Genomic DNA, 24,461 nt, shown 5'->3' with positions numbered 1-24,461 from the left:
CTGCTTAAGGGGGCTAAACACTGGCTACGTTCAGAAAATTCCAGACGTATGGCAACCCTATCATTGGTGCAACATTAGTTCTGTATGTAATTGCATGTTTATTAAAGGTAAAGGAGACCCCTGACCATTAGGTCCAGTTGTGGCCGACTCTGGGGTTGCGGCGCTCATCTCGCTTTACTGGCCAAGGGAGCCGGCGTACAGCTTCCGGGTCATGTGGCCAGCAGGACTAAGCCACTTCTGGCGAACCAGAGCAGCGCACGGAAACGCCGTTTACTTTCCTGCCGGAGTGGTACCTATTTATCTACTTGCACTTTGACGTGCTTTCGAACTGCTAGGTTGGCAGGAGCTGGGACTGAGCAACAGGAGCTCACCCCGTCACGGGGATTTGAACCACCGACCTTCTGATCCGCAAGTCCTAGGCTCTGCGGTTTAACCCACCGCGTCACCTGCATCCCTATGCATGTTTATTACCAGGATATAATTAAGCTGAAATGAAGCTCCTGGCTGGGAGGTTCAGGAAGGTCCACCCTGAGCTGAACACAAATTATGATGACGAAAGCATAGAGGCTACTTCCGAATGCAGTATTCCGGCTACGTCCGAGAAATTCCGGACGTATGGCAACCCTAGTTTTTGCATTAACTGAAATGTTGGTTAGAGCTCGCTGGAGCCATAAAATGTTCAGGTGAAATTGAACCTGCCACTGAAGCAAATTGGAAAGCACTAGAGCATACACATTGGCGTTTCCTTAAACACATGCGGTACTTGAAACTGTTCACACCAGCACTGGGGGCTTTTTAAAAACATCAACACCTGAACTACAAAAAACTAACAATGCGGAAGAAGAAGCTTTATGCAGTGGAAGCAAATGGGGAAATGGCAGCTGTTTGTAGACCAGATGCTAGATTATGGTCAAAAAAAGTATTCTATAAATATAGAGTCTCCAGTCTCTATATTTGCATGGGGTCTCTTGCATTTAACTTTCCCACACAATACACTAGTGAGGGCAGCTCTTCATGCGCAATGTAATGGTTGTGGAGCTTGGCCTATCACGGTCCCCAGGAATGTAGAGGTTGGAGTGGAAGTCATCAAGAATCAATCAAAAATAATATTTTACCTTGATTCTATATAGCCTTTTCATAACCTAGGTATGCCACGCACACACACAAAGCCATGACTTCATGTAGAAATTAAAAGCTTGGGTTTGTATCATGGAACTATACAATGAGTTAATCGCTGTCAGTTTAACTCTGAACAAAAATATTTGGGTTCATGCAGAAATTGTACAAATTGTTTTGGGTTTTTTTTCTGTCAAAAAGAGACTTGCAAGAAAGTGAAGCCAGCCTAAAATAAATTGTATTCCCCACTCTTGTAAAAGGTCCAAAGAATGAGAGAGATGAGAATGAGACAAAAGAAATGAACACAAAGGACTCTTCACCAGAAGAACAAACTGAAAGTCCACTGCAAAATAGAGGCACTTGCATGAGTTACGCTACTGATTCAGTGTTTTTTCTTGCAGGATATATGGTGCATTATTATCCAAGGCCCATAATTGATGCTTTGTTGTTTCCGTTAACTTTAAACAATTCTGTACAGACTTGTGTTATTCAAAGGGCTATTTTTGAAGACAGAAGCAAAATATTCAAACATTGCCATGCAGTCATTGACTGAATGGAACCGGAAACTAAAGAAGAATTTTCTTTGTATTGTCCAGAATTGCCAATTCAGGACAGATATTGGGTGAAATAAATAATGTTAGCATTCCTTTGAACATTTACCCCTCAATTGCATTTAACCATTCAAAGGTAAAATGATCGCGTCAAGGACTTGCAATTCAGTGTGCAGAGATGTGCATTCTGACCCAGCAGGGAGCAGTGCGGGGGTATCCAAAGTCTGTACTACAGCAGATCACAAGAAAGTCCAGGTGACGGCCAATCAAGGAACACGAAGCATAGAAACTGTAGGCCTTACGGTTTTCCTGCACAGTTTGCTCTTCTGCCTCCCTCAAATGTGAATGACAGAAGGTGTAATGACTTTTAAAGTACTGATCTGGCAGCCAGTTCATGGGACCACACTGATAAATGGAATTTATCAGTCATTCAGGTCATTCTTACTTGATGAAGGGTCTGTTATCCTCAAAGCTGAAGAATGCATAGACATAAAGACAAGAACGTCAACATTAGAATATAATGACAAAAAGATACCATGTAGGTAAGCAATCAGACAAGCTGATCCCCAGGTAGTAAGATCTACGCTTTGGCCTGGTTTTCAATGAGGTGGTAAACCAGTTAGGGGTGCATGTGGCAGTTCACAATTGAATGGTCAAAGATACAAAAATAAACATTAAAAAAATCCATCCATATAGAAAACTAACACTTAGCCTGGCTCTCTCCCTGATGTGCCAAAAGATTTATGTGCATAGAAAACTTTCACAAGGAAACGTTCCATCTGAGGATGGGTAGAGAGGCCAGACAGATTTACCATCTCAGTGAGAAGTAGTCCTGTACGGGACATCTTAGACCCCTGAAAGACCTAGAGACAGTGATCTTCCTTGTGGGCAGAGCCAAACTTACGTTCTACAGCTGCTTGACCATATTCTTGCTTGGCTTACAAAACTGATACGAAGATCTGCTGCCTTTGAATAACGTTACTATTCAAGTTTGAATAAAGACAATACAGCAGGCCTTTGCGTATGATGACAAGCTTCCCTGCACCTTAGGCATTATTTACCCGGTATATAAGGATGCATTCCTTAATGTTTTATTGTCAGTTTTTGGCAATAACAATTTCCTCCTTACATGAGTCAGACTCCATTATCTTTTATAGGTAATGGCATTAGAATCTTCTCAAGCCCTCTACTGCTCACTGCTGACAGTTGGCCTATTTAAATGCCATTTTAAAATATACATATATTTGGTTGCCTACCAAACTGAAGGAGTAGCTAAACATGCAGATGAAAAATAGCCTCCATTGTCTCTCATTAAAAACACATTTCTGCAGTTTTTGGTTACAAGCAATCTCCCTCTATCCCCTGGCAGATGTATTTTCTGTTGTGACGAATCACTGATTTTCATGCAGAGAAATTCACAGTCACTCCAGAAAAGAAGACATAAGAATAGTGAAGCAACTCTCAAATTCTTATTTTAAAAGGTAACATGAATGTTCTACTTATGCCTCGTGGCATCTAGATGCTAGTGGGATAATACTATGACTCAAAACCATAGTTTTCTTCACATATCTTTACCCAGGAACCCGCAAACCACATTACAAGTAACTGCAGACAGTTCTAAAGGCTGACTGGCTTGGCCTTTGCATTCTGCTGAACTGGCCAGAAGGCTTTATTTATTCATTCAAATATTTATATCCTGTCCTTCAAATGCATTCACACGGCTGAAGAGTGAATCACAGCAAACTTATAACACCACAGTCCATAATAAAACAGCAATATGAAAACCAAACACAATAAAAACAGGAAAAAGTCACTGTGGGTTTTTAAAAAAATCCTCTGAACAGGGATAAACTCATGTAATTTCATTTGGCTAATTTTCCCTAGCAACTGAAAGGCAGTGGAGGTTAGGGGAGTGAGATAGCAAGAGAGAGGAAGTCCATTGTTCAGCAGCACTTTCTTTGAACATTCCCTTAACTTATCACAACTGACTCTGCTAGGAAGACGTCTACCACCTAGGATGCTCCTCTGTCAGGAATGGCCAACTTGGGCATGTAAGCAGGGGCTGATAAAATAAAACCAATTAAAAAAGGCTCTCTCCTCAGCTTTGAAGACACCATCCCTCTAGCCAGGCAAACTAGTCTCTCTCTTATTCCCCTGTTAGGGCCAATGAAAACACAATCTATCTGGGAGAGGCAGAAGCCTTCTAGGGCTTATGCAACTGATCAGACCAAGGGTGGTCAAGGTGGCAGACACTAATGTTGTGGAGTACAACACCCATCAGACATTGTCAGCACAACCAAAGGTCAGGAATTATGGGAGCTGAAGAGAACCATGTCGGCTACCCCTGGACATTTTATGGAAAGATACAGATAGCGAGATGCACCTTACAGCATCTAAGTCAAGGGAGGGGAAGGTTATTCAGTTATAGCAGAGTTGGGGAACCTGCGTCCCCCTCTTTATGTGAGTAAAAGTCCCATTAATCCTGACCATGGCTATGGTGGCTGAGGCTGATGGGAGTTGGAGTTCTATAGAATTTGTCTTGATGAATACTGAAGCTCAAGGGTATTGAAATGACTTGCCCAGACAAGTGTAATGCTATTGGTCTAAGAGGTCCTCAACGCATCTGTTTGCCCCATATCCACGGAATGAGGAGGAATTCCAAGAGCATATTCAAATGGGATCTCCCAAAAGGGACCTGCTCCAGAGGGTACAATTAACGCCAAAGGGTGGAAATTGCAGGTTTTGGCTAAACACTTGGAGAAGCGTCTTATTGGTAAGAGCTGTAGTTGTACAGACTGCCTTGAGTAGGTGGTACTTTGGAGGAAGTATTTAAGCAAAGGTTGGGCAGCCATATGTCAGGAAGGCTGAAGTTGCAGACCCTGCATTCCAGACCCTGAACTGTGCAGGAAGTTGGACTAGGTGACCTCCAAGTAAATTTACATCAATAAAATTAATATTATTTGTCACTGTATGAGAGATCTGTAGCAGTAATCCGGAATATTTTTTTTGTAGTAGCATCCCAATCGTTTCAACTGCAGTTTTCAATAAAAAAAAATGGGGGGGGGGCATATTTCTGTTTTCTATTATATTCTAACCTTATATTGGTATGATCCAGATTTCCACCCAGGCAGGACTTCCTGGCAGAATACTAAATACATTATTCCTGAAAGCAATTCCCATGCTTAATGGCTTCGTAGCAAGACCTTGAGTATTTAATACATTCCAGGGCACATCACAAATCAATAATCATTGATCAGGTGTGAGCTTGGCTTTTTATACACTCATGGAATAATTCTGACAAAAGAAAATTAGGGTTTAGCACTGCAATTCAACACGAACATAACCCTCATAAAACAGGAGCTACACAAATCAGAGAATAACCTACAAAAGGCGGTGAATGAAGTAGCATAGAGCAGAAGCAATTCAACAATCATGCTCAAGTCTACTCAGACAGGACAAAACAGAATTTGCATATAGACTTAGCTCCCTCACCCACAGTTTGTTGTTTTTTAAAAACAACCTGGAGTTGGGGAACAATATAAACGGAGAAGAAAACACACACACACACATACATACAGGTTTGGCTTCTACCAGCCAATCGATAAATATGATGGTGTAAGTAGGAATTCCCACTGACATCTTTTGCAGTTAAAGTAAGCTAAGTGAGCAGGCATCTCCCAAAATCTCCTTGATGCGCTGGGGACCATTTTCAAGGTTCTGTTTCACATGACACTTGACACGTAAATGAGAGAGTATGGTGCCAAATCTCGTGTGTTTAATGACAAAAAAGTCAAGGGACAGACAGTTATTGCTGTCAGTTTGGAATTAAGCTACAAAGCTATTGATTTCTACCTTTTGTGCGTAACTGCAGAATGCAGATCCAGGTACATGAAAACGACCCCAAAGAAAAGGTTCGCTTATTTACATCCATTCTACAGTTGTGTATGAATCTTTCAGGGGTTAAAATCAGAGGTAGAATCTGCTCCCCCCCCCCCCCATTAAGCAGAACTATCACCTTGTGGAAGGGGAACTGTATGGCAGGCAGGCAGAGGGCTCTGGCAATGATGGGAAATGGAACTCTGAATGTCTTTTCCCACTGGGTGTAATGGGACATGCAGCTTTCCCAAGATGGAAAAGATGCTGAGAGCATAATTTCTTCCTGGAGGAGATGCCCACTGTGTCTTTCCCATTATTGTTGAGGTCTCCTCACTAGCTACCCACTCTCCCAAGGTGCAAGTTTCTTTTCTTGGGGGAGGGAGAGGTGGTAGTACAGTGGTAGCTCGGGTTAAGTACTTAATTCGTTCTAGAGGTCTGTTCTTAATCTGAAGCTGTTCTTAACCTGAAGCACCACTTTAGCTAATGGGGCCTCCCGCTGCTGCCACGCCGCACGATTTCTGTTCTCATCCTGAAACAAAGTTCTTAAGCTACTATTTCTGGGTTAGCGGAGTCTGTAACCTGAAGCGTATGTAACCTGAAGCGTATGTAACCCGAGGTAACACTGTAGACTCAAAAGGGCTAGCCTTTCGCCTTTCAGACCTTAAAAAGGAATGTTCAAAAGCATCCCTGCAAAGGTCTCTAATGTTCAGCTTCAATGCTTGAGGGCCACAAATGATTTTGGGGGAAAACCCTGGTATCCATTCATTGACTGATTGATTCATAGCCTGCCCTTCCTCCCAAAGGAGGCAATAAAATCACTTTTTAATTCCAATACAGATGCAGACTGGAAAAAGAGCTCAACTTTAGAGGTTTGTGCTCTTCCACTGCATGTCTTGCATACTGCTGTAAAACTATCTTACAGGTGCCCACAGCAAGAGCATCATGTTTTGGAAGCCCAGCCTCCCAAGATGTTATTGCAGAGACCCAGAACAGAGGGTTCCCAGGGCTCCGGAGGATCATACAATGGGACGCAGGATGTGGAACTGGGCAACTGAGGGGTGGTGCCTGGCAGATCAGTTGGTGGAGCCTGGTATGGCAGTGACATAGCCTACTGATGCTTGGTTAGGAGAAGAGGTTAGGGCTAGTCATTTTGCGTGCCTGATAGATACAAGCGAAAACTCTAATCAAGCCAAGCAGAAAATAGTCTGCCCCCTTGACTCTTGGGCTTCACTCAGAGTGCCCTGCTGCTTTCTCCTGGGGTGGGAAGAACTGCTCTTTAGCACTCGATCAAAGCAAACAGCATTTGGGGGTTTCCCCCCAGATTGATATTTGCTTTGATCTCTCACTAAAGAGTGGGTTTTCCCTGGGAAAGGAGCAGGGAAGGGGGAAACCGCTTGGACCCGTGCTTTCTGTGCACGGCATAAGCAGAAGCATGGAGGAGCCTTGAGATGAAGAATACGACAGCAATCCTGTGCACATTTATTTAGGAGAGTGCCCTGCTGAACACAAGGCCTTAGGTCTGAACAAACATGCAAAGGGGTGCCTAAGTTTATGTCACACCTCTAAAATACAGAAACTGTATTTTCTGCTTCGGTTTCTTTCTTGAGTGCTCTGTATAGCCAATATTTTAGCTAGAGAAAAGGAAATTGAAGGGGAAGGTATGGGTAGCTGTAGAAAGAGAACAAATGTTTACCATTTCAACTGAGGACAGAATTAGCCACAATTTAACCCTAATACAACCCATGGGATAAGTGAGATTTACTTCCAAGGAAACCTGCATGGGATAATGAACTTTCTCTGAATTGCTTATGTTCTGAGCTGATCAGGACTTTGCAACTGAGTTTAAATCATTCATTACAAGGCATTTTTTTTTGGGGGGGGACACAGGACATGGGGGAGGGGGCCTGTGAGAACTGTTCATCAACAAAACGAAGTTTTCTTCAAGGTGACAAAGCTCCTTCCCTGAAGGGGTTAAAGGAAAAGTTGAGGAATCTTCAGGTTAAGGTCATTCATTTTTAGCAGTGAGGGGCCAGGAAGACTCCTGGAACACCTTCGTTGCTCACAATTCTGTGATCCTCACACTGAGGGCAAGCAAATCAAGAAAGAAAATGATTACCAAAACAGAGCAAAATAGAATTAAAACCTCCACACTGGAAAGCGGCCTTACAAGTGATTAAATCATCCACCTGATATATTAGGCTAAGATTAATGCATCAAAAAAACAGTTCATATTCAAAGCCCGAGTCTCTCCCAGGATGCCAATGGCTGGAGGTATAAACTGTTGCCAGCAATTCTCACCCACTGATAGCTCCCTTCTGAAAAGAAGCTAAGATGAATCAATATGATGCTAGATAAGTCATTTAAGATGCTCTGGTAGGGCACATGGCCTTTACTGGAACTTGACAGACAGACGGGGAGAATGATTTGCTATGGCCAAGCTGGCCTCTAAGCACATAATCCTGCAAAACTGAAAAACCGAAAGGATATTTTCTACAAAGAGACCTTTTAGATTACATTACAAATGGAAGAAAAGTTTCAGAGAATTTCCTTGAGCTAGACATGGAATGAAATGAACCAATGCCTAAGGCTCTGAATACATGGCGGTTATGCAAGATGGCTTGTGCTTTTTGTCTGTATTCCTTTTAATGACTTATTTACTCGCATATGTGCTTGTTGGTTTATATTTCCTCTTATAACCATTTTCTTTCAGTACTCCTTTCTATTTTTCTGATATGAGAATCTATATAAGACAACTGTTCATTCTGCTGTAGGTGGGGCGGGTGAGGGGTGTTCAGGAGTGACAGGGGCTTGTTAAAATTCTGAGATAAACCATTAAACAATAACTAAATAAACATTTTCCTTTGGGAGCTTCTCTTGTTGTGGACTTTTAGATTAAAAACATATAATTCCCTAAATGCATACTGGGGGATGTAAGGTGTGAATGCGGCAAATGGATTTTTAAAAAACAGAAATGCATCTTGGATAGTAAATAAATGTATAATTTACACTTGGCAACAATCGAGGGGTGGAATACAATGCTAAGCTAAGGCGATTGTTCTTTCAGTGCAAGCTTTTGGGCTTGCTAGACGGAACCATCTCTCCTCTTCTTCTCTTGCCCCGTTCTGTTCTGAGGATTACTCTGACCTCTGCTGAACAAATTTTGGGAGGGCAGGAGGGGCTTGGGAAGGAAAGAGAGAAAAAGCCAGTTGCACAAGCCAAAGTTCTTGTGAAGGCTCCCACTGACTGGACTCCTTAGCTGAATCCTGCCCTAGGTTTGCTCCTGTGTAATGTGAGAAAATGGATCACAGCCAAGAAGTTAATTTGGCTTTTATATGCCTGTTCTTCAGCAAGGCTGTTGACCTCCGCTCCTACTGATCACAAAGGCAAAAGGATCTTATGAGAATAACCACACACTTTCCCAGAGCTTTTCAAGACTAAATGAAAAATAAACCATATCATGAGGCATTTTCACATGTTTGAAATTGATGTTCATATTTTACCTGAAGGAAAGGAGCTATCAGCAGCTGGGCTCACACAAAGCAAATGTAATTAATGGTGAACGTTATGGCTGCAAGTGAAGGCAGAGGAGGACTTTGCAACAGATGCCCTTCTCTCTTTCCCCCAGTGACACACTGCATCCCACCAGCTGAGCCATAGCCTGTGCACTTTGCTCATTTATTAATGCCCATTCTGCCATAACTGGAAGGATCAGAGTGAGTATTTACACAGCCACAAACAAAATTAATAAAGAACAATTCAACTAACAATGCATATGCAATTGCCTCCAACTGAATTTCTCTCCAGATTTTTCGGGCTTCCAAATTCTGGTGTGGCTAAAGATAACATTATATAAGTGATACAGCATTGTAACAAAGCCAACTTGCAGCATAAAACGATGCAGGTGTTCTGTGGGTAGGAAGTTGAACTTGCACTGAACAGCATTTCCACTCAGCAGCAGGAGGAAGTGTTACTGCTGGGAAATGTGTCCCTCTTCAAACCCCTCTCCATCGATGAAATGCTGCCCAAGTGTGGGCCTTAAGCAGGATCAAGCCCAGGGAAGATTCTGGCTCGGCATTTTGCCACAGTTTTTAGTTCATATCCGCCTTTGGTCACTAGTGATGCACATCAGCATGTATGCGCAAGGTTTAAATCAAAGCAGGGTGAGGAATTCTAAGGCAATAACACATTCACATTGATTACTTTTAGCACTGATTTAATCAATGCCGCACTGATTAATTAATGATCAAATGTGTTGCAAAACTGCAGCAAACTGGGCATGGCAAATTCATATTTTTAAGAAATTTTGCAAGTTAAACCGGAAGGCAGGCAGACTGGGCCATGGGACAGAGTGAACCTACTGGAGGAACTGCTCATCCTTAAATTCAATGGCTAAAAATAACATTTTAGACTACAAGTGAGGGCTGATGACTTCTATATCACTCTCACACACAAAAGCTAGCATGTCAGGGAGAAATGATGCCATCAGCATATACATCATGCGGTGGTTTTGCTTGTCTTGCTTGGCTGTAACAATGGTTCCCAAAGATGTTTTTGTGTGGGCTTTAGGGAGATCCCAAAAGTGGCAGGGGCTGTCTCCCTCTCTCCCTTCACTTGCTCTGTAACATCTGGTATTCAGAGGTATTCTAACCACGAAAGGTTCCATCTTGCTCTCCTGGCTAATAACCATTGATAGCCTTTATCCTCCATGAATTTGATTAATCTCATTTGAAAGCCATTGAAGCCAATGACCATCGCATCTCGTGGGAACTGAATTTCTGTCACATGGTTGCTCCTTTGCTGAAGTGTACAGCTTCATCACTCAGATGCCGAGAGTGGAGGTTGAATCAATGTGCAGCACATTTGCAGAAGTGTATTGTATTTTAGTAATTGTTAGAGCCTTGAAGGGTCTTTGGCACAAAAAGGTGGGATTATAAATGAATAAATGAATAAATGAAAGAATACAGTACGCACAGCTACTGATTTGCTCAAGTGCACTAGATGTCTTCTTCTTCCAAGCACCCGGAGTAGATGGATGTACTGTTGGGTGTCCAGAAAATTACTGCATATAAATGTGTTTGAACCACCAGATAATGTCAGCCAGCGTTGTCCTGGGCTTCAGCTGCACTCAGAGCTGGGCAATTCTGCAAGCCAGGACAGGCGCTAGGATTCCCATAGTCTCATATACACAGATGGTATATATGCCTTTGGGAACAGGCATCTCAGGTAAGAGGGCAGCCCTATTCTCAAGCGGGATGCCATGCTGAAGATGGTTCATCATCAGGATGTCAAGTATGTCAGGACGCAATAGAGATGAAAATTCCCATGGGAAGTGAGGCAGACTTGAAAAGTCATTCCTGTCCAGCACTGCAGCAAATCTGAAAAGTCGCAGAGCGAGGTAAGCAGCGCTGAACTCCACCGGGCAGATCTTCCTGTTTCTAACTACATCGCCAGCATCTCTCCTTACATCTTGTATGCCATGATGTTGAATACATGTCAGTGAGTCAGCCGGAGCAAGCCAAGATGAAGAAGTGCCAATCATCTCTGAAGCCTCTGCGGTGCACAGTACAGTAAGCACTTATGAATGCCCTAGAGGCCTTGCTATAGTAAGTTTGCCTCAGGTCCTTGGCATGCGGATCCCCTTCTGACCAGGCCACAAAGACTGCCAATCCTCACAGATGTTCATTCCACTTGATTTGCTGAGCAGTGTTCTGGGCTTGAGGCCACCATGAAGGAAAATTCATTCATTAATGCTGAACGTTCCCTTTTCAGAGACCCGCTGAGGGAAGTTGTGATATTCTTGGTCTTAGAGGCTCTAGCAGAGTCACTTCCAAACAAGAACTTGGGAGGTAAAGGGACCCCTGACCATTAGGTCCAGTCGTGGCCGACTCTGGGGTTGCGGCGCTCATCTCACCTTATTGGCCGAGGGAGCCGGCGTACAGCTTCCAGGTCATGTGGCCAGCAGGACTAAGCCGCTTCTGGCGAACCAGAGCAGCGCACGGAAATGCCGTTTACCTTCCTGCTGGAGCGGTACCTATTTATTTACTTGCACTTTGATGTGCTTTCGAATTGCTAGGAAGGCAGGAGCTGGGACCGAGCAACGGGAGATCACCCCGTCGCGGGGATTCGAACCGCCGACCTTCCGATCGGCAAGTCCTAGGCTCTGTGGTTTAACCCACAGCACCACCTGCATCCCTTAACTTGGGAGGTAATTGTCCACAATAATCAGAGCAGCTCAGGACAATTATCTCCCCCGGAAGTCATTGAGGGTGGGTACACAGAAGATTCCTATGCCATCATGACTTTGAAGGAAGTAGCTCACCTAACTGCTGGTTCTTATTGGGAGCTGAAGTGCTGATGCTTCAGTGCTACTCAGGAGGACCTTGCTAAATGTTGACCCCACGTAAGAGATGTGGGACATCAAGCTGGTGGTTCGGGGCAATGATCATTTAAAGAGTCAGACATAGCAGTTCTACTTGGTGGACATCTTTGCAGGTCTCACTGATGACATTTCCATGGGCAAATGGCTTGCCCTGGATAGAGAAAAATATCAGGAGAACCAAGCACCCTTCCCTGATATCAAGGCAGAATACCACAGATGTGAAGATACCACAGAGAATGTGGTATCTTCACATCTTATGGCAGCAAATTCTGCAGTTTAACTACCGTATTTTTCGCCCTATAGGACGCACCGTCCCATAAGACGCACCTAGTTTTTTTGGGGGGAAATAAAGGGAAAAAAATTATTTCCCCCCAGGCGCGGGGCTGGGGCAGCCCGAGCTTCCCCCGACCCCAGCCCCCAAACAGGCAGCTCTCTGCAAGCCGTGGGAGCCCAGCGGTGGCTCCCGCTGCTTGAGAAGAGGTCCGCGAAGCCTGGACGCGCTGAGATCAGCGCTCGCAGGCTTCGGAATGCCGGCAACTCTCCCCAAGCAGCGGGAGTGTTCCCGCTGCTTGAGGAGAGATCCGCGAAGCCTGGACGCGCTGAGATCAGCGCGCGCAGGCTTCGGGATGCCGGCAACTCTCCCCAAGCAGCGGGACCGTTCCCACTGCTTGAGGAGAGATCCGCGAAGCCTGGACGCGCTGAGATCAGCGCGCGCAGGCTTCAGGATGCCTGCAACTCTCCCCAAGCAGCAGGAACGTTCCCGCTGCTTGAGGAGAGATCCGCGAAGCCTGCACGCGCTGAGATCAGCGTGCGCATGCTTCGGGATGCCGGCAACTCTCCCCAAGCAGCGGGACCATTCCCGCTGCTTGAGGAGAGATCCGCGAAGCCTGGAGAGCGCGAGGGGTCGGTGCGCACCTACCGCTCTCGCTCTCCAGGCTTCAGCAAAAGCCTGCATTCGCCCCATAAGACGCACCCACATTTCCCCCTCATTTTTGGAGGGGAAAAAGTGCGTCTTATAGGGCGAAAAATACGGTATGTGCTGTGTGGAGAAGTAATTCTTTTTGTCTGCCCTGAATCCCCTGAAGGGCAGTTTCAATGGATGGCCCAAAGTCCTAGTATTATAAAGAGTTTTTGTCCACACCATACCTAATTCTATAAGCTTCTGCTATGTCCCCCTGCCCCCTGGACATTTTAGTTTTAGGATAATTGCTCCAGCCCCTTGATAATGTTGCTTGTCCTTTTCTGCACCTTCTTGCTCCTCTATAAGATATTTTTTGTTGTGTGGTGACCTCAACTGTACATAGGATTCCAAGCGTAGAATTCTATAGGGGAATTGTGACACTGGCGGTTCTGGTTTTGATCTCTTCCCTAATGATTGCTAGCATGGGATTCGCCTTTTCACAGTTGCTACACAGTTAGCCGATAACCAATGAAAATGTTCGCTATGAACCACTATCTCTTTCCACCACAGGTTCAGATCCCCACAGTGTACAGGTGCAGTTAGTGTTGCTGTTTTTGCCTCAAGATCTATCACTTTACCGTTTACTACATTTGCCTGATTGTTGGAGAGATCCTCTTGGAGATCTTGGGGAGATCCTCTTGGAGCTCTCCACTGTTCCCTTGGGTTTTCATCCTCTTGAATAATTTTATATGATCAGCACACTTGGCCACCTTCCTGCTCACCCCCAACTTCTTGTAAAGAAGTTAAGCACAAGTCATCATACAAATCCTTGGAGGACTCTCCTCCATTGTGAGAGCTGTCCATTTAGTCTTACTCTGCTTCTTTAACTAGTCCTATTCCTTAAGAGGACCAGTGAAGCTTCTCCTGCCTCCATGAAGCCATTCGTCCAAAGGGACTCCAAGACTGAGCTCCTGCTCTTCATACTTTCTCACAGTTGATGCTCCCTTGGCACCTGGCAGTTTGCCTTCTTGGACTATGCTGCTTCATTCTGGCCCCTCTGCTCATTTGCTGCCACTTCTGAAACCTGTCTTAATTACGCTGTTGGTTGCTGGTCAACTAAGCTGATAGTTTGCACCTATCTCACTTGGGGGCTCTGATACTGTTCCCCCTGGGAACCCTCTATTCCTAGGGAAGCTCGATCCACAGTGTGGACTCAGGAGTCTCTGCTACTTCCAGTACTCTATTCACTCCAGCATAGTGTCTCAAATGTACCATCTTTAGAGAACTGAATGGAACTACCTTCCTTCCTTCCTTCCTTCCTTCCTTCCTTCCTTCCTTCCTTCCTTCCTTCCTTCCTGGGCTAAAAGCTCTGCCATGGTTGTAATAATATAAATTATTAGATCATTTACCAACTGTATAATAAACAGTTTTAATAAATAACACTTGAACACACCATTTTATGTTATTAATAGCAGGCTCTGCAATGCGCTTTTTGCCTATTTACATTAAGCAGTACAGAATGGAAATTCAAATGCAGAATGGCATTGTTGGTGGCTGATTATTCAATCATGCTGGAGAATGAGCAAATGAACGAATGCCTGGTGGCATGACTAATGCTACTAGAGCCTATAATAATGTTGTTTGAGTGGGTATGGAAAAGCTGGCCTCTGAGTCTTTTGCTCAGCTTAGTCCTTGGTTACGTTTCTCTATTAGTTGCTGGTGAGTAGAAGGTTTTTTAGATCAGTGGCTGGCAACCACCCAGGGTCCGAGAGGGAAGTAGCATTGTTCAGAATAACTGGAGATACTTGGGAACAATTTTGGCTGAGATCTGTAGGTGACAAGTGATATTCTGTTATGTTCTCTCCTAGGTTTGCCCTGTGGTAGGATATAAATGAGTGACACCTGTTAATCTGTTTCTTTATTTGGTTAGGCGGGTATGCTAGTCTAAAAATGCCTGAAGTAAATCCTGTTTAAGCAGCTACAGCAAACACAGCTGTATCATTGGGCTAGCTATAATCCATGTGTGGTGTGCTCTGGATGATATCTGGATTGAAAGTGAAACTGCTACATTGACATTCCTGTTGAGAAACACACAATACTCATGGCCTGTTGAAGAATTATGCATATTGATCAGGAAATGTGCATGATTCCCTCTTCATGGACAGATTATGTGCACATTCTCCATGATGTGTGGTGAATGTGCACAATGATTCAGATGAACTGTTCAACTCATATTACCTTAAAATTCACACACAATGGCCCTGTGGACTCTAGGCCTTTCAAGTTTTTGTCACAATAAATGCTAGTCTTTTCAGTGCAACACGACCCTTTTGGATTTCATTATGTTACCATTATGGTGCAGAATGACACCAAAGTGGTAACAACCACATTGCTAAAAACAGAATCACACCTATGACTTCTCAGATCACAGTGGAAAGGGTCAGGATGACTCTTCTTTCAATGAATCTTAGAAGATCAGTAATCTAAATCGTGCCTGAAAAGCTATGCGTAGTAATTGCTGCCAATCTAGCAGTGATAAAATGTGCTAGAATAAATCATTTCCCCCCAGTTCTTGGCCTAACCTTTAAACATTTTGATATACTGGAAGAACAATTACATTTTGAATGGAAAAGATCTACTTGGTATTACTCGGTGCGCACATGCATTCCATATCGTTTTCTTAACTCCTTGTTGTTAAGACCCAGAGTGTCCTGATCTGGACCTGTAGAAGAACCCCTGGGACGAGGCAGCAAGGAAGGTCAGTTGTCACCATATTGTGGAAAGTTCCTAATGAGCAACTTGCTTTGACAAGGATTGAAAGTGAACTGAGGTACTTTGAGACCCTGCCTTTAATCCAACTCTCCTAGGCTCTGCCTGTTTGGGGATAACTAGGGTCTAGGGACGCGGGTGGCGCTGTGGGTTAAACCACAGAGCCTAGAACTTGCCAATCAGAAGGTCGGCAGTTCGAATCCCCACGACCGGGTGAGCTCCCGTTGCTCGGTCCCTGCTCCTGCCAACCTAGCAGTTTGAAAGCATGTCATAGTGCAAGTAGATAAATAGGTACCACTCCAGTGGGAAGGTAAACGGTATTTCTGTGTGCTGCTCTTGTTCGCCAGAAGCGGCTTAGTCATGCTGGCCACATGACCCGGAAGCTATACGCCGGCTCCCTCAGCCAATAAAGCGAGATGAGTGCTGCAACCCCAGAGTCGGCCACGACTGGACCTAATGGCCAGGGGTCCCTTTACCTTTAGGGTCTCTTTAAATGCCAACCCTCTGCACTTAAAATTGGCTGGTGCTCCCTGACCTGGTCCACTCCCTTCACTGTTGGACTGGCAAGGTACTATGGAAGGCACTCAGTTTCCTGAGCTCAGGGAAGAGGCCCAGAAGGGTCCTTGCACTGGGGCCCTGACATCTGCTTCAGTGGGCTCCTGTCTGCCAGCCTTGAGCTCCGTGGTCCCCTGATCAACAGCATCAGCCTCATTGCCAGGACTCTGGTTTGGCTCTCTAGCAGGTGAAACTATGGTATAACAGAGTGTCCAGGTCTCTTCTGGATCCTGGGATCACAACACCGAGACTTCAAAGGCTCATTCACGTCCTGTTCATTTGGCCTGGTTTCAGTTGGAATCACATGCCAATGTAGAATATGTGCTTGCTAGCACGGCCACTTGGAAACTGGGGCCATGCTCATTCTGACTTGTCAAAGCCAGTTGAGAGAAGCAGTGCCCATTATAGACATATCTACAGTTGTTTGGCACCTGCGCAACAATATGGACCCTGAGTGTGGGTTTTTCTGTTAGCTACCCTTTTCTCTACTTTCAGTCCTCATTTTGAATTCAGAGAAGTTTGTTGAATGATGTATAGTTGGATGGGAGCCATTTCAAAGACCTCTGCTAGTCCTTTTCGCTTGGGCTTGGCACCAAGACTGTACTTGTGGCCTTAGTTGAGAACCTCCATTTTAGGGATGAATAGAGGCGATTGCACTCACTGACCCTTTTCTGAAGTTGCTGATATGGGAGTTCATCAGGTGGTGCAGGTTCTACTCATTTCTGGAAGGAACAATGGCAAAAAGGTTTCTCTTCCTCTTCCCAGAGCCTTCTCTGTGATATTCCACAAGGTCAACCCTGTTCTGCTCTACCTCAGTGGTACAGCACATGTTTCACGTGTAAAGGGTTCTAGAATCTTCTGTCACAAAAAAATCAGGTGGCACAGAAAGGAAATGACTTTGCCAGAGACCTTGAAGAACTGCTGCTATTTTTGATGTTGACCAGAGAGTACCCAATCTGCCCTCTACAAGCTTCATTCAGGTGGTCCGTGACGTGTCTGTGGATTTGTGGTTGAAGATGGGAAACGGCACATCTATCACATCAGATTTACAGATTCATTTTTCTCTGTGTTTTATTGCTTCTTTTCTTTATTTCATTTTCTTATTTTATTGCTTCTTTTATTTCTTATATTATATTACAATCTGAATTCTATGGAGGGGAATTCACTGTCTCACTAAGGCAATTGTTCCTTCAAGGCAAGCATGTGCAGTTCGGGGGGGCAGTTCTCCCCCCTCAATTCTGGCAAATGAAAGGGGCGCACGGGGGAGAAGGGAGGGGAAGCCCCATTGCACAAAGGGAAATCCTTGCGGGGGGCTTCCACTGATAAGATTCGTTAGCTGAATCCTGCCCTGTTGAATTCAAATTGCAATACAATAATATACAATATATGAGGAAAGAAACAAGTAAAATACCATTAAAAATCACACAGCATCTAGACCAGTGCATTGCAATTGATACAACAGGCAGAAAAATCATTAAGCCGAAACCCTAAACAGTTCTTAAGGGGACCGTGGAGGAAAATGTTTGGAAACCACTATGATAGCTAGTACTGACTTAGATGGACCAATGAGCACACTCCCTCTAAGGGAGCTTCATCTGTTAGTTCAATCTGTTTATAAGGACGTTGGGTGAGATTCCCATGGAGATATCATAGTATCATAGAATCATAGAGTTGGAAGAGACCACAAGGGCCATCGAGTCCAACCCCCTGCCAAGCAGGAAACACCATCAGAGCACTCCTGACATATGGTTGTCAAGCCTCTGCTTAAAGACCTCCAAAGTAGGAGACTCCACCACACTCCTTGGCAGCAAATTCCACTGTCGAACAGCTCTTACTGTCAGGAAGTTCTTCCTAATGTTTAGGTGGAATCTTCTTTCTTGTAGTTTGGATCCATTGCTCCGTGTCCGCTTCTCTGGAGCAGCAGAAAACAACCTTTCTCCCTCCTCTATGTGACATCCTTTTATATATTGGAACATGGCTATCATATCACCCCTTAACCTCCTCTTCTCCAGGCTAAACATGCCCAGCTCCCTTAGCCGTTCCTCATAAGGCATCGTTCCAGGCCTTTGACCATTTTGGTTGCCCTCCTCTGGACACGTTCCAGTTTGTCAGTGTCCTTCTTGAACTGTGGTGCCCAGAACTGGACACAGTACTCCAGGTGTGGTCTGACCAGAGCAGAATACAGTGGCACTATTACTTCCCTTGATCTAGATGCTATACTCCTATGCTCCCTGCTCGCTAGTATGGGGCGGACTTGGAGCAACACGCCTCTATTTCACTCAAACTAGGTTCCGTTTCTGACATGAGCCACCTGAAGCTGAATCCTGACAAGTTGGAAATAATGATGGTTTGGCAGCACATTCTGCTCAATGAGGTTTGTAGCCTTGGGATGTTCTTGGAAGTTAAGGTCACAATGGAGGTCATATTTTTCTTTCCTACACTCCATGAAAGCGGAGGTGGCAGTCTTCTATTAATTGGTGACTAGCTGCCCATCTTTTACTTTGTTTGAAGCTAAACTACCAAAGGGAGGACCCACAAAAAAACGTTGCCGTCCGAAGGCAGCACAGTACATTCCATTTCCCCTTCCACCCAGAAGCTGTCTTCAAAAAGGAAGCACATCTTGTCCTCCTGAGGACAAGGAACAAAATATGGAAAAGGAAGAAACTGAGGGAGGAGGACGACATGCTAGCACTCATTTCAAAAACCTTTACGGACAGTCACATAGAAGAGACTTATTCTCTGTTGTCCCAGTGGAAGGAATTAGATCTTAAGCTACAAAAACAAAGATTTCTTTAGGAAGAAAATACAGGCTGAACACTCCACAGATGCTGAAGCTCTGGATTTTTTGCACTTCAACAGGAGATTGGACTAAACAGTCCACTAGGTTCTACTGAACCTACAGGCCTACTTTGGCTCATTCCCAGACTTTGGAAAGTAGTGTAAAGGTTTGTTTGTTTGTTTTTAATGTCAGGTCCATAGTAAGTAAAATATTCTGCTGCTTTAGTTATTTTCTTGAACTTTTACATATGTCGCACTGATATTTTTAAAAAAGTGTACCAGTAATGGAAGTTTGGGGGGGGCACAAGATATTCTGGTTAAATACGAAAAGTGGATTTCAAAAGATAGTATTGTTTTCGGTAGAAGGAACTCAAATTGCTAATAGGTAGGTTAAAGGTTTTCTCTAACATTCAATTACACTCAACAAGAGATAAGAATTGCATTTTAAAGATCTAGGTTAAATAAAGAAAAAAAAGGCAATATCGGTGGGCTTTTTCTTTCTGGTTGTGCGTAGAATACAGAAAAATCAAACAATGATTTTTCTGTAAACAAGGGAAGGGTTTTAAAAGTGAGTTAGATTCAGATGAAGTAGAAGCAGTCATTGTAAATGAAGGAGGAACACATTAGGCACAAGGAAAAGAGTAATTAATGATCAAAATTTGTACCAAAAAGTTTCCCAATCTTAAGCTGCTAGATGCTAATGGATGGGAATCATTGACATTTAATTATAAGATCTCAGCTGATGCTATGGATGTAAAAGGATAAATTTTAGCAGAGTTTCTGATTTGGAGGGTGAGCACTATCCATATGGTCCGCCAAGTCAGATGTGACAGCAAACTATTGCTACTACTAAACAGGAAAATGGGACAGAAGCTGAGATAAAGATGAATAAAGAAGAGAGGAGAAGAGAGAGAAGAGAAGGTAGCGGGAAGTTCACAGCTCATTCTCTGTCCTCCAAATCATAGTTTGGATAATTGGTCTGAATTGAACCAGACTAATTATCACTATCTGGCTTCCATTCCTCAATGTCTATGGTTTTGAATTTAAGCCACAACAACAGAAACAGCTAACCTATAGAGACAATAACTTCTCAATCTGATTTAAAACTAGTCAAGTCCTAGAAAGAGGTCCCATTAGCAGACAAAATAACATATGGCGTAATTTGCTCTCTGGTTGGACTTTGTTGTCAGTAAAAAAACATCAGGAAGTAGTCTACTAGGACATTCAAAATTCCCTCTGATACAAGTTACAGAACCATTTGCACCCAGTAAGTCACTATCCTGGAACACTAAGAACAATGAAATAATTAAACAACCCACAACTGTATCCATTTCCTTCCTATTATTTACTTCTACTTTCAGTATGAATTACATGTATACTTTTTATTGCAGAAGAATAAATACATCTTCGTTTTAACGAATGAGGGCTGCTGCTTGTTTTTTAAACAGCTGTCTTTGGGCACTGGGCATTTTAAAGAAGTATCACTGCACCTCGCTAAACATTCCTAGATGCCTTTCAGATGTAGAAACAGCTGCTTTTGCATTAGAGGTTGCGTGGGAGTGCGACATTCATGTCGACTGGGTCTTTCACACAGAATCACACTGCCAAAACTAGGCAACGCTGCACTATAGCTACATAAGTTACCTTCATGGGAAAGGAACTCTCACGTGGTTGCTACTATGCCTTAATGGCATTGCACAATAGTGCAAAAATGTTGGAACACAAGAAAATCAACACTTTGGGTTGGATCCATGCTATATAAGTTTCACCAAACTCCCACTGAAGGCAATGGGACTCAAGTCCAGACTGACTTGTCTCATCGATTTCAGTGTGGGTCTTGATTTCAAACAACCTTTTCTGGATCCAACCTAGTATTTTCTTGCTGGCATTATCCTTGGATAATTATGTGTTGTTTACATAACACAGCTGAGAAGACAATGAGTGAAAATTCACTTACTTGATATTGTCGAGACACCCAGATTCAGGTTTCAATATGGCTGTATGATGAAACATTTTATAAAGAGCAATCCCAAGGAAGATTACATTAAGCTGAAATTAAAAATAAGAAGCAAGTTATGAGAAAAAGAAGGGGATTAACCCAAGGCTCTAGTTTTCTCTACGGCAGCAAAACTATGATTGGACTGCGCTAGTTCACACAGCAAGTGGAGACTCACATTACTGTATATTCCTCCACACAAAAGTAAAAATTCTTACATATAAAGCACTAGATGTCAAAGAGAAGACTCTAGACTAGCTGCCTCTCTGACATCCTAGTTTTCTTTGTGGGATGCAGTGGCGTAGCGTGGGGGGTGCAGGGGGGGCCGGCCGCACCGGGCGCAACATCTGGGGGTTAGGGTTAGGGGGCGCAAATCCACGGGTTAGGGGCGCAAATCCACGGGTTAGGAGGCGCAAATCCACGGGTTAGGGGGCGCAAATCCACGGGTTAGGAGGCACAAATCCACGGGTTAGGGGGCGCAAATTACTTGCCTTGCCCCGGGTGCTGACAACCCACGCTACGCCACTGGTGGGATGATTTTGTTTTGTATGCAGGACTGTACCAACATGTGTGCGCCCACCTGCAAGCTGAAATGGTACAGCCCCGACACTGATTTATGACATTACTGAGAGCAGGGCCTTAGTCTTTTATTTGCATTCTTCATAGCAGAAGAAGCGGATTAAGAAATCAGTTTGTAGGGTCAGCCCAAGTAGAGAGTTTTCAAAGGTGACTTGGAGAAAAGGGGCACCGGAAGCCCACAGGGCAACACAAAGACACGACATTAGACAGACTGATCTTAACAAGTTCTTTTACAGGGAAAAAAGCAGATGCTTAAAATCTGACACGTTGCTTTTCTGGATCTCTATAGCGTGTTATTCAATCCTTGCTCTTCAGTCACAGTGGTGACACTGCTGTGCAGGACTTTTGAAAATGTGCAAACACAAAGGCAGAACAGAATAATAGGATGCACAGGAAGGGAAGCAATTGCTAAAAATCCATGCTGCGATGACTAGACAAAGCAAATCCTGTTATACTCTGTAAAGATACAAAAATCCTCAACCAATGTACCCATAGGAATCTTTCTTGAAGGTGCAGGATCAAGGAACCACACAACCAAGATAACAACCAGAAGACAACAGTTAAGCACTGTTTCTGTATATGTCTCTAAGACCCAAGCAAAGAAACAACACATCTTGGCTCTGTTGAACCTTTAGCAGATTAAGGAACAGGTGTGGGTTCAGTCTTTCATGTATGCCCTTTTATTTGCACAGGTTCACAAGAAGGGCAAATATTAGGGCTGGACCACCTTGCTTTGGCCCACCTGGGGGCAATCCAGGGATGTTGAAGGGCAAGTAGGAGATGGGGGGGGGGAAGGAGCAGCAGGCGGCAAAGAGCACTGCAGGACTGATTGAAAAAGGACTTCGAAACAGCCCCACACTGCACTCTGGTTGCACAAGCTTTCCCCCAATGTGCACAGCCTCACAGACCAGAATTCAACTACCAGGCAACACCAGGCACTGTCTGCTAAGTATGCGATAAAAACATGCACTGAAAGTCATGCTAATCAGGAATTCTTACCATAATTATCAAGGTTGCAGGTCCTATAAAGCTCCAGATGAAATACGTGTCAAGTCGAAGCCAACATCTGTAATGGAAATGCAGGGAAATACGGCATGTAAGAGGGCATCTAAGAAGGATATATCAAGTGTGAGTAAGTGACAGAGAGGAATGGGAGCAGTGTAACGTTCCACTAGGAGGCAGGAAATATCACATTGCTTGTTCATTTAAAACCTGAATTATATGCCTGGTTTCTGACAGTGCTATTGATGGAGTAAGATAATTACCTCTGGAGGAAGCAGGAGAAAATAGCACAGATTCTACTTGCTAAGACCTTCCGTTTCTGTCATAGAAAATCTTTATAAAAGCCCTAAAACAGCCATTAAATCTAGCTGCAAGCTATTCACTGCTGCTCAGCCAGTCTGTCAGCTTCCATAGTAGGTGAAGATCTGAACGATTTAGTGAAAAGGGAAATAAATTTAGGATTAGAAGGTCTGAAGCTTAATTAGATTCAGGAGTTTTCTGTTTTCATGAATATTTCTAGAAATGCAACTGACCTTTAGAATCAAGCTAGGTGATTCATGACCTGAACTAAATTATTAATAGCTTCATTTTATCTGATTTAATATCCCCTAATGGTTAATGATTTGGGGAAATTACATTTCCATTCTGAGTTTTCCCAATGACAAAATGGGCATAAGGTAACAAGACAGTTGAACATAAATCTATCCTTATGATCTTCTGTTTTTGGTAGTTTAATGTATCAAGAGCTGCACGCTCACAAGAGATTGAATACCTACTAGCCACAGAAATATGAGAATACAGTCATTTTCAAATATGCAGATTTTCTTTGAAATAAAATTCTAGATGGAGGCAGAGGACCTTCTGAACTGATGACTGAGATCAGTGATGTGGGTAAACAATCTAAGGTTGAATCCAGACAAGGCAGAAGTACTGTTGCTCAGAGATTCAAGAGACCAAGAGACAGCCTTCAGTCTCTTTTGGATAGGGTTGCATTCCCCCTTAAGTACCAGGTACACAGTTGGAGAGCGTTTCTGGATTCAGCGCTGGTCCAGAAAGCTTAGATAGTGGTGATGACCAAAAGAAGCCAGAACAGTTCCCAAAATGGCACACCTTGAGTCAACTCTTTTAGATAAGATCAGATAAAGTTTATTCTTGTTCATACCTGATGAAAAAAATATAGTCTCCAATTCTCTCTCTCTCTCTCTCTCTCTCTCTCTCTCTCTCTCTCTCTCTCTCTCATTTCTGGGGTTGCCATTACTTTAAACAGAGGTTTTCTACCCTTAACATCATTATGGTGGGATATATTTAAGTGGTGAAATTTTATATGAGTTTTCCTTGGGAGTGAAGCTCCAGTGCTTCTGCTACATTTCAGAAATGGTGGGTTGATAATAAAAAACTCCCCAGCTGATAATGCTTCGATGTATTGCAAGATGAGTTTCCTTCCCAATTTTTTCTTTCTGTGCTCAGAATGCAAAATGAAACTATCATGAGTTTATATTCTGAGTTTTGCACTGGTGTGGTCTACATGCATCGGGCGAAGAGAAGCTCCAAACTCCTGTTGGGAGTCGCTTGCTTTAACCCCTTCATATTTTAAACCTTGCAGACTGCTGCAACTGACTTATAAAACATGAAACATAATTTACCGAAGAGTATCTTGCCCAACGAGCAATCAATCTGACTTTTCAAAAAGTCGGGAATGCCGTAAGGGCACACAGCATGTAAATGTGACCTTTGAAGCGACTCAGGAAACTGATCATTGAGGGTAATATTTCATACTGTTATTTTTTTAAAAAAGGCATCTACGGCTCTGGCTCACTTGGAGCTGGGGAGGACTTGGACAAAATTGAAAGAGAGCCATGCCATAATAAGAGGTTCTCCTCTTGGGTGGCAGCTGTCACTCATCTGCCAGACAAACCCACCTAACAAGAGGTGTCTTTTCTGGTCCCCGCACTACAGCTT

The 24,461-nt window shown here is 43.7% G+C and overlaps 1 protein-coding gene across 22 annotated transcripts in view; it reads right to left on the bottom strand.

The window, feature by feature from the left end:
* The window catches only part of ADGRL3 (adhesion G protein-coupled receptor L3), a 548,667-nt gene that overhangs the window by 89,434 nt on the left and 434,772 nt on the right, over positions 1 to 24,461 (bottom strand). For 17 of the 22 annotated variants that reach the window (XM_081176098.1, XM_081176093.1, XM_081176095.1 and 14 more), the window contains 3 exons: positions 22,500 to 22,566; positions 20,883 to 20,974; positions 2,113 to 2,139 (listed from right to left, as the gene is read on the bottom strand). In XM_081176098.1, coding sequence (XP_081032224.1) covers positions 2,113 to 2,139; positions 20,883 to 20,974; positions 22,500 to 22,566 — 186 coding nt within the window. The remainder of the gene's footprint in view (positions 1 to 2,112; positions 2,140 to 20,882; positions 20,975 to 22,499; positions 22,567 to 24,461) is intronic. The other 5 variants (XM_081176104.1, XM_081176088.1, XM_081176108.1 and 2 more) reach the window with 1 other exon arrangement.

The sequence above is a fragment of the Podarcis bocagei genome (genome assembly GCF_964188305.1).
Source record: "Podarcis bocagei genome assembly, chromosome: 17".
NCBI classification, from domain to species: Eukaryota; Metazoa; Chordata; class Lepidosauria; order Squamata; family Lacertidae; genus Podarcis; species Podarcis bocagei.
The sequence above is the reverse complement of the archived record's forward strand: the minus strand, read 5'-3'. Positions and strand labels throughout refer to the sequence as shown.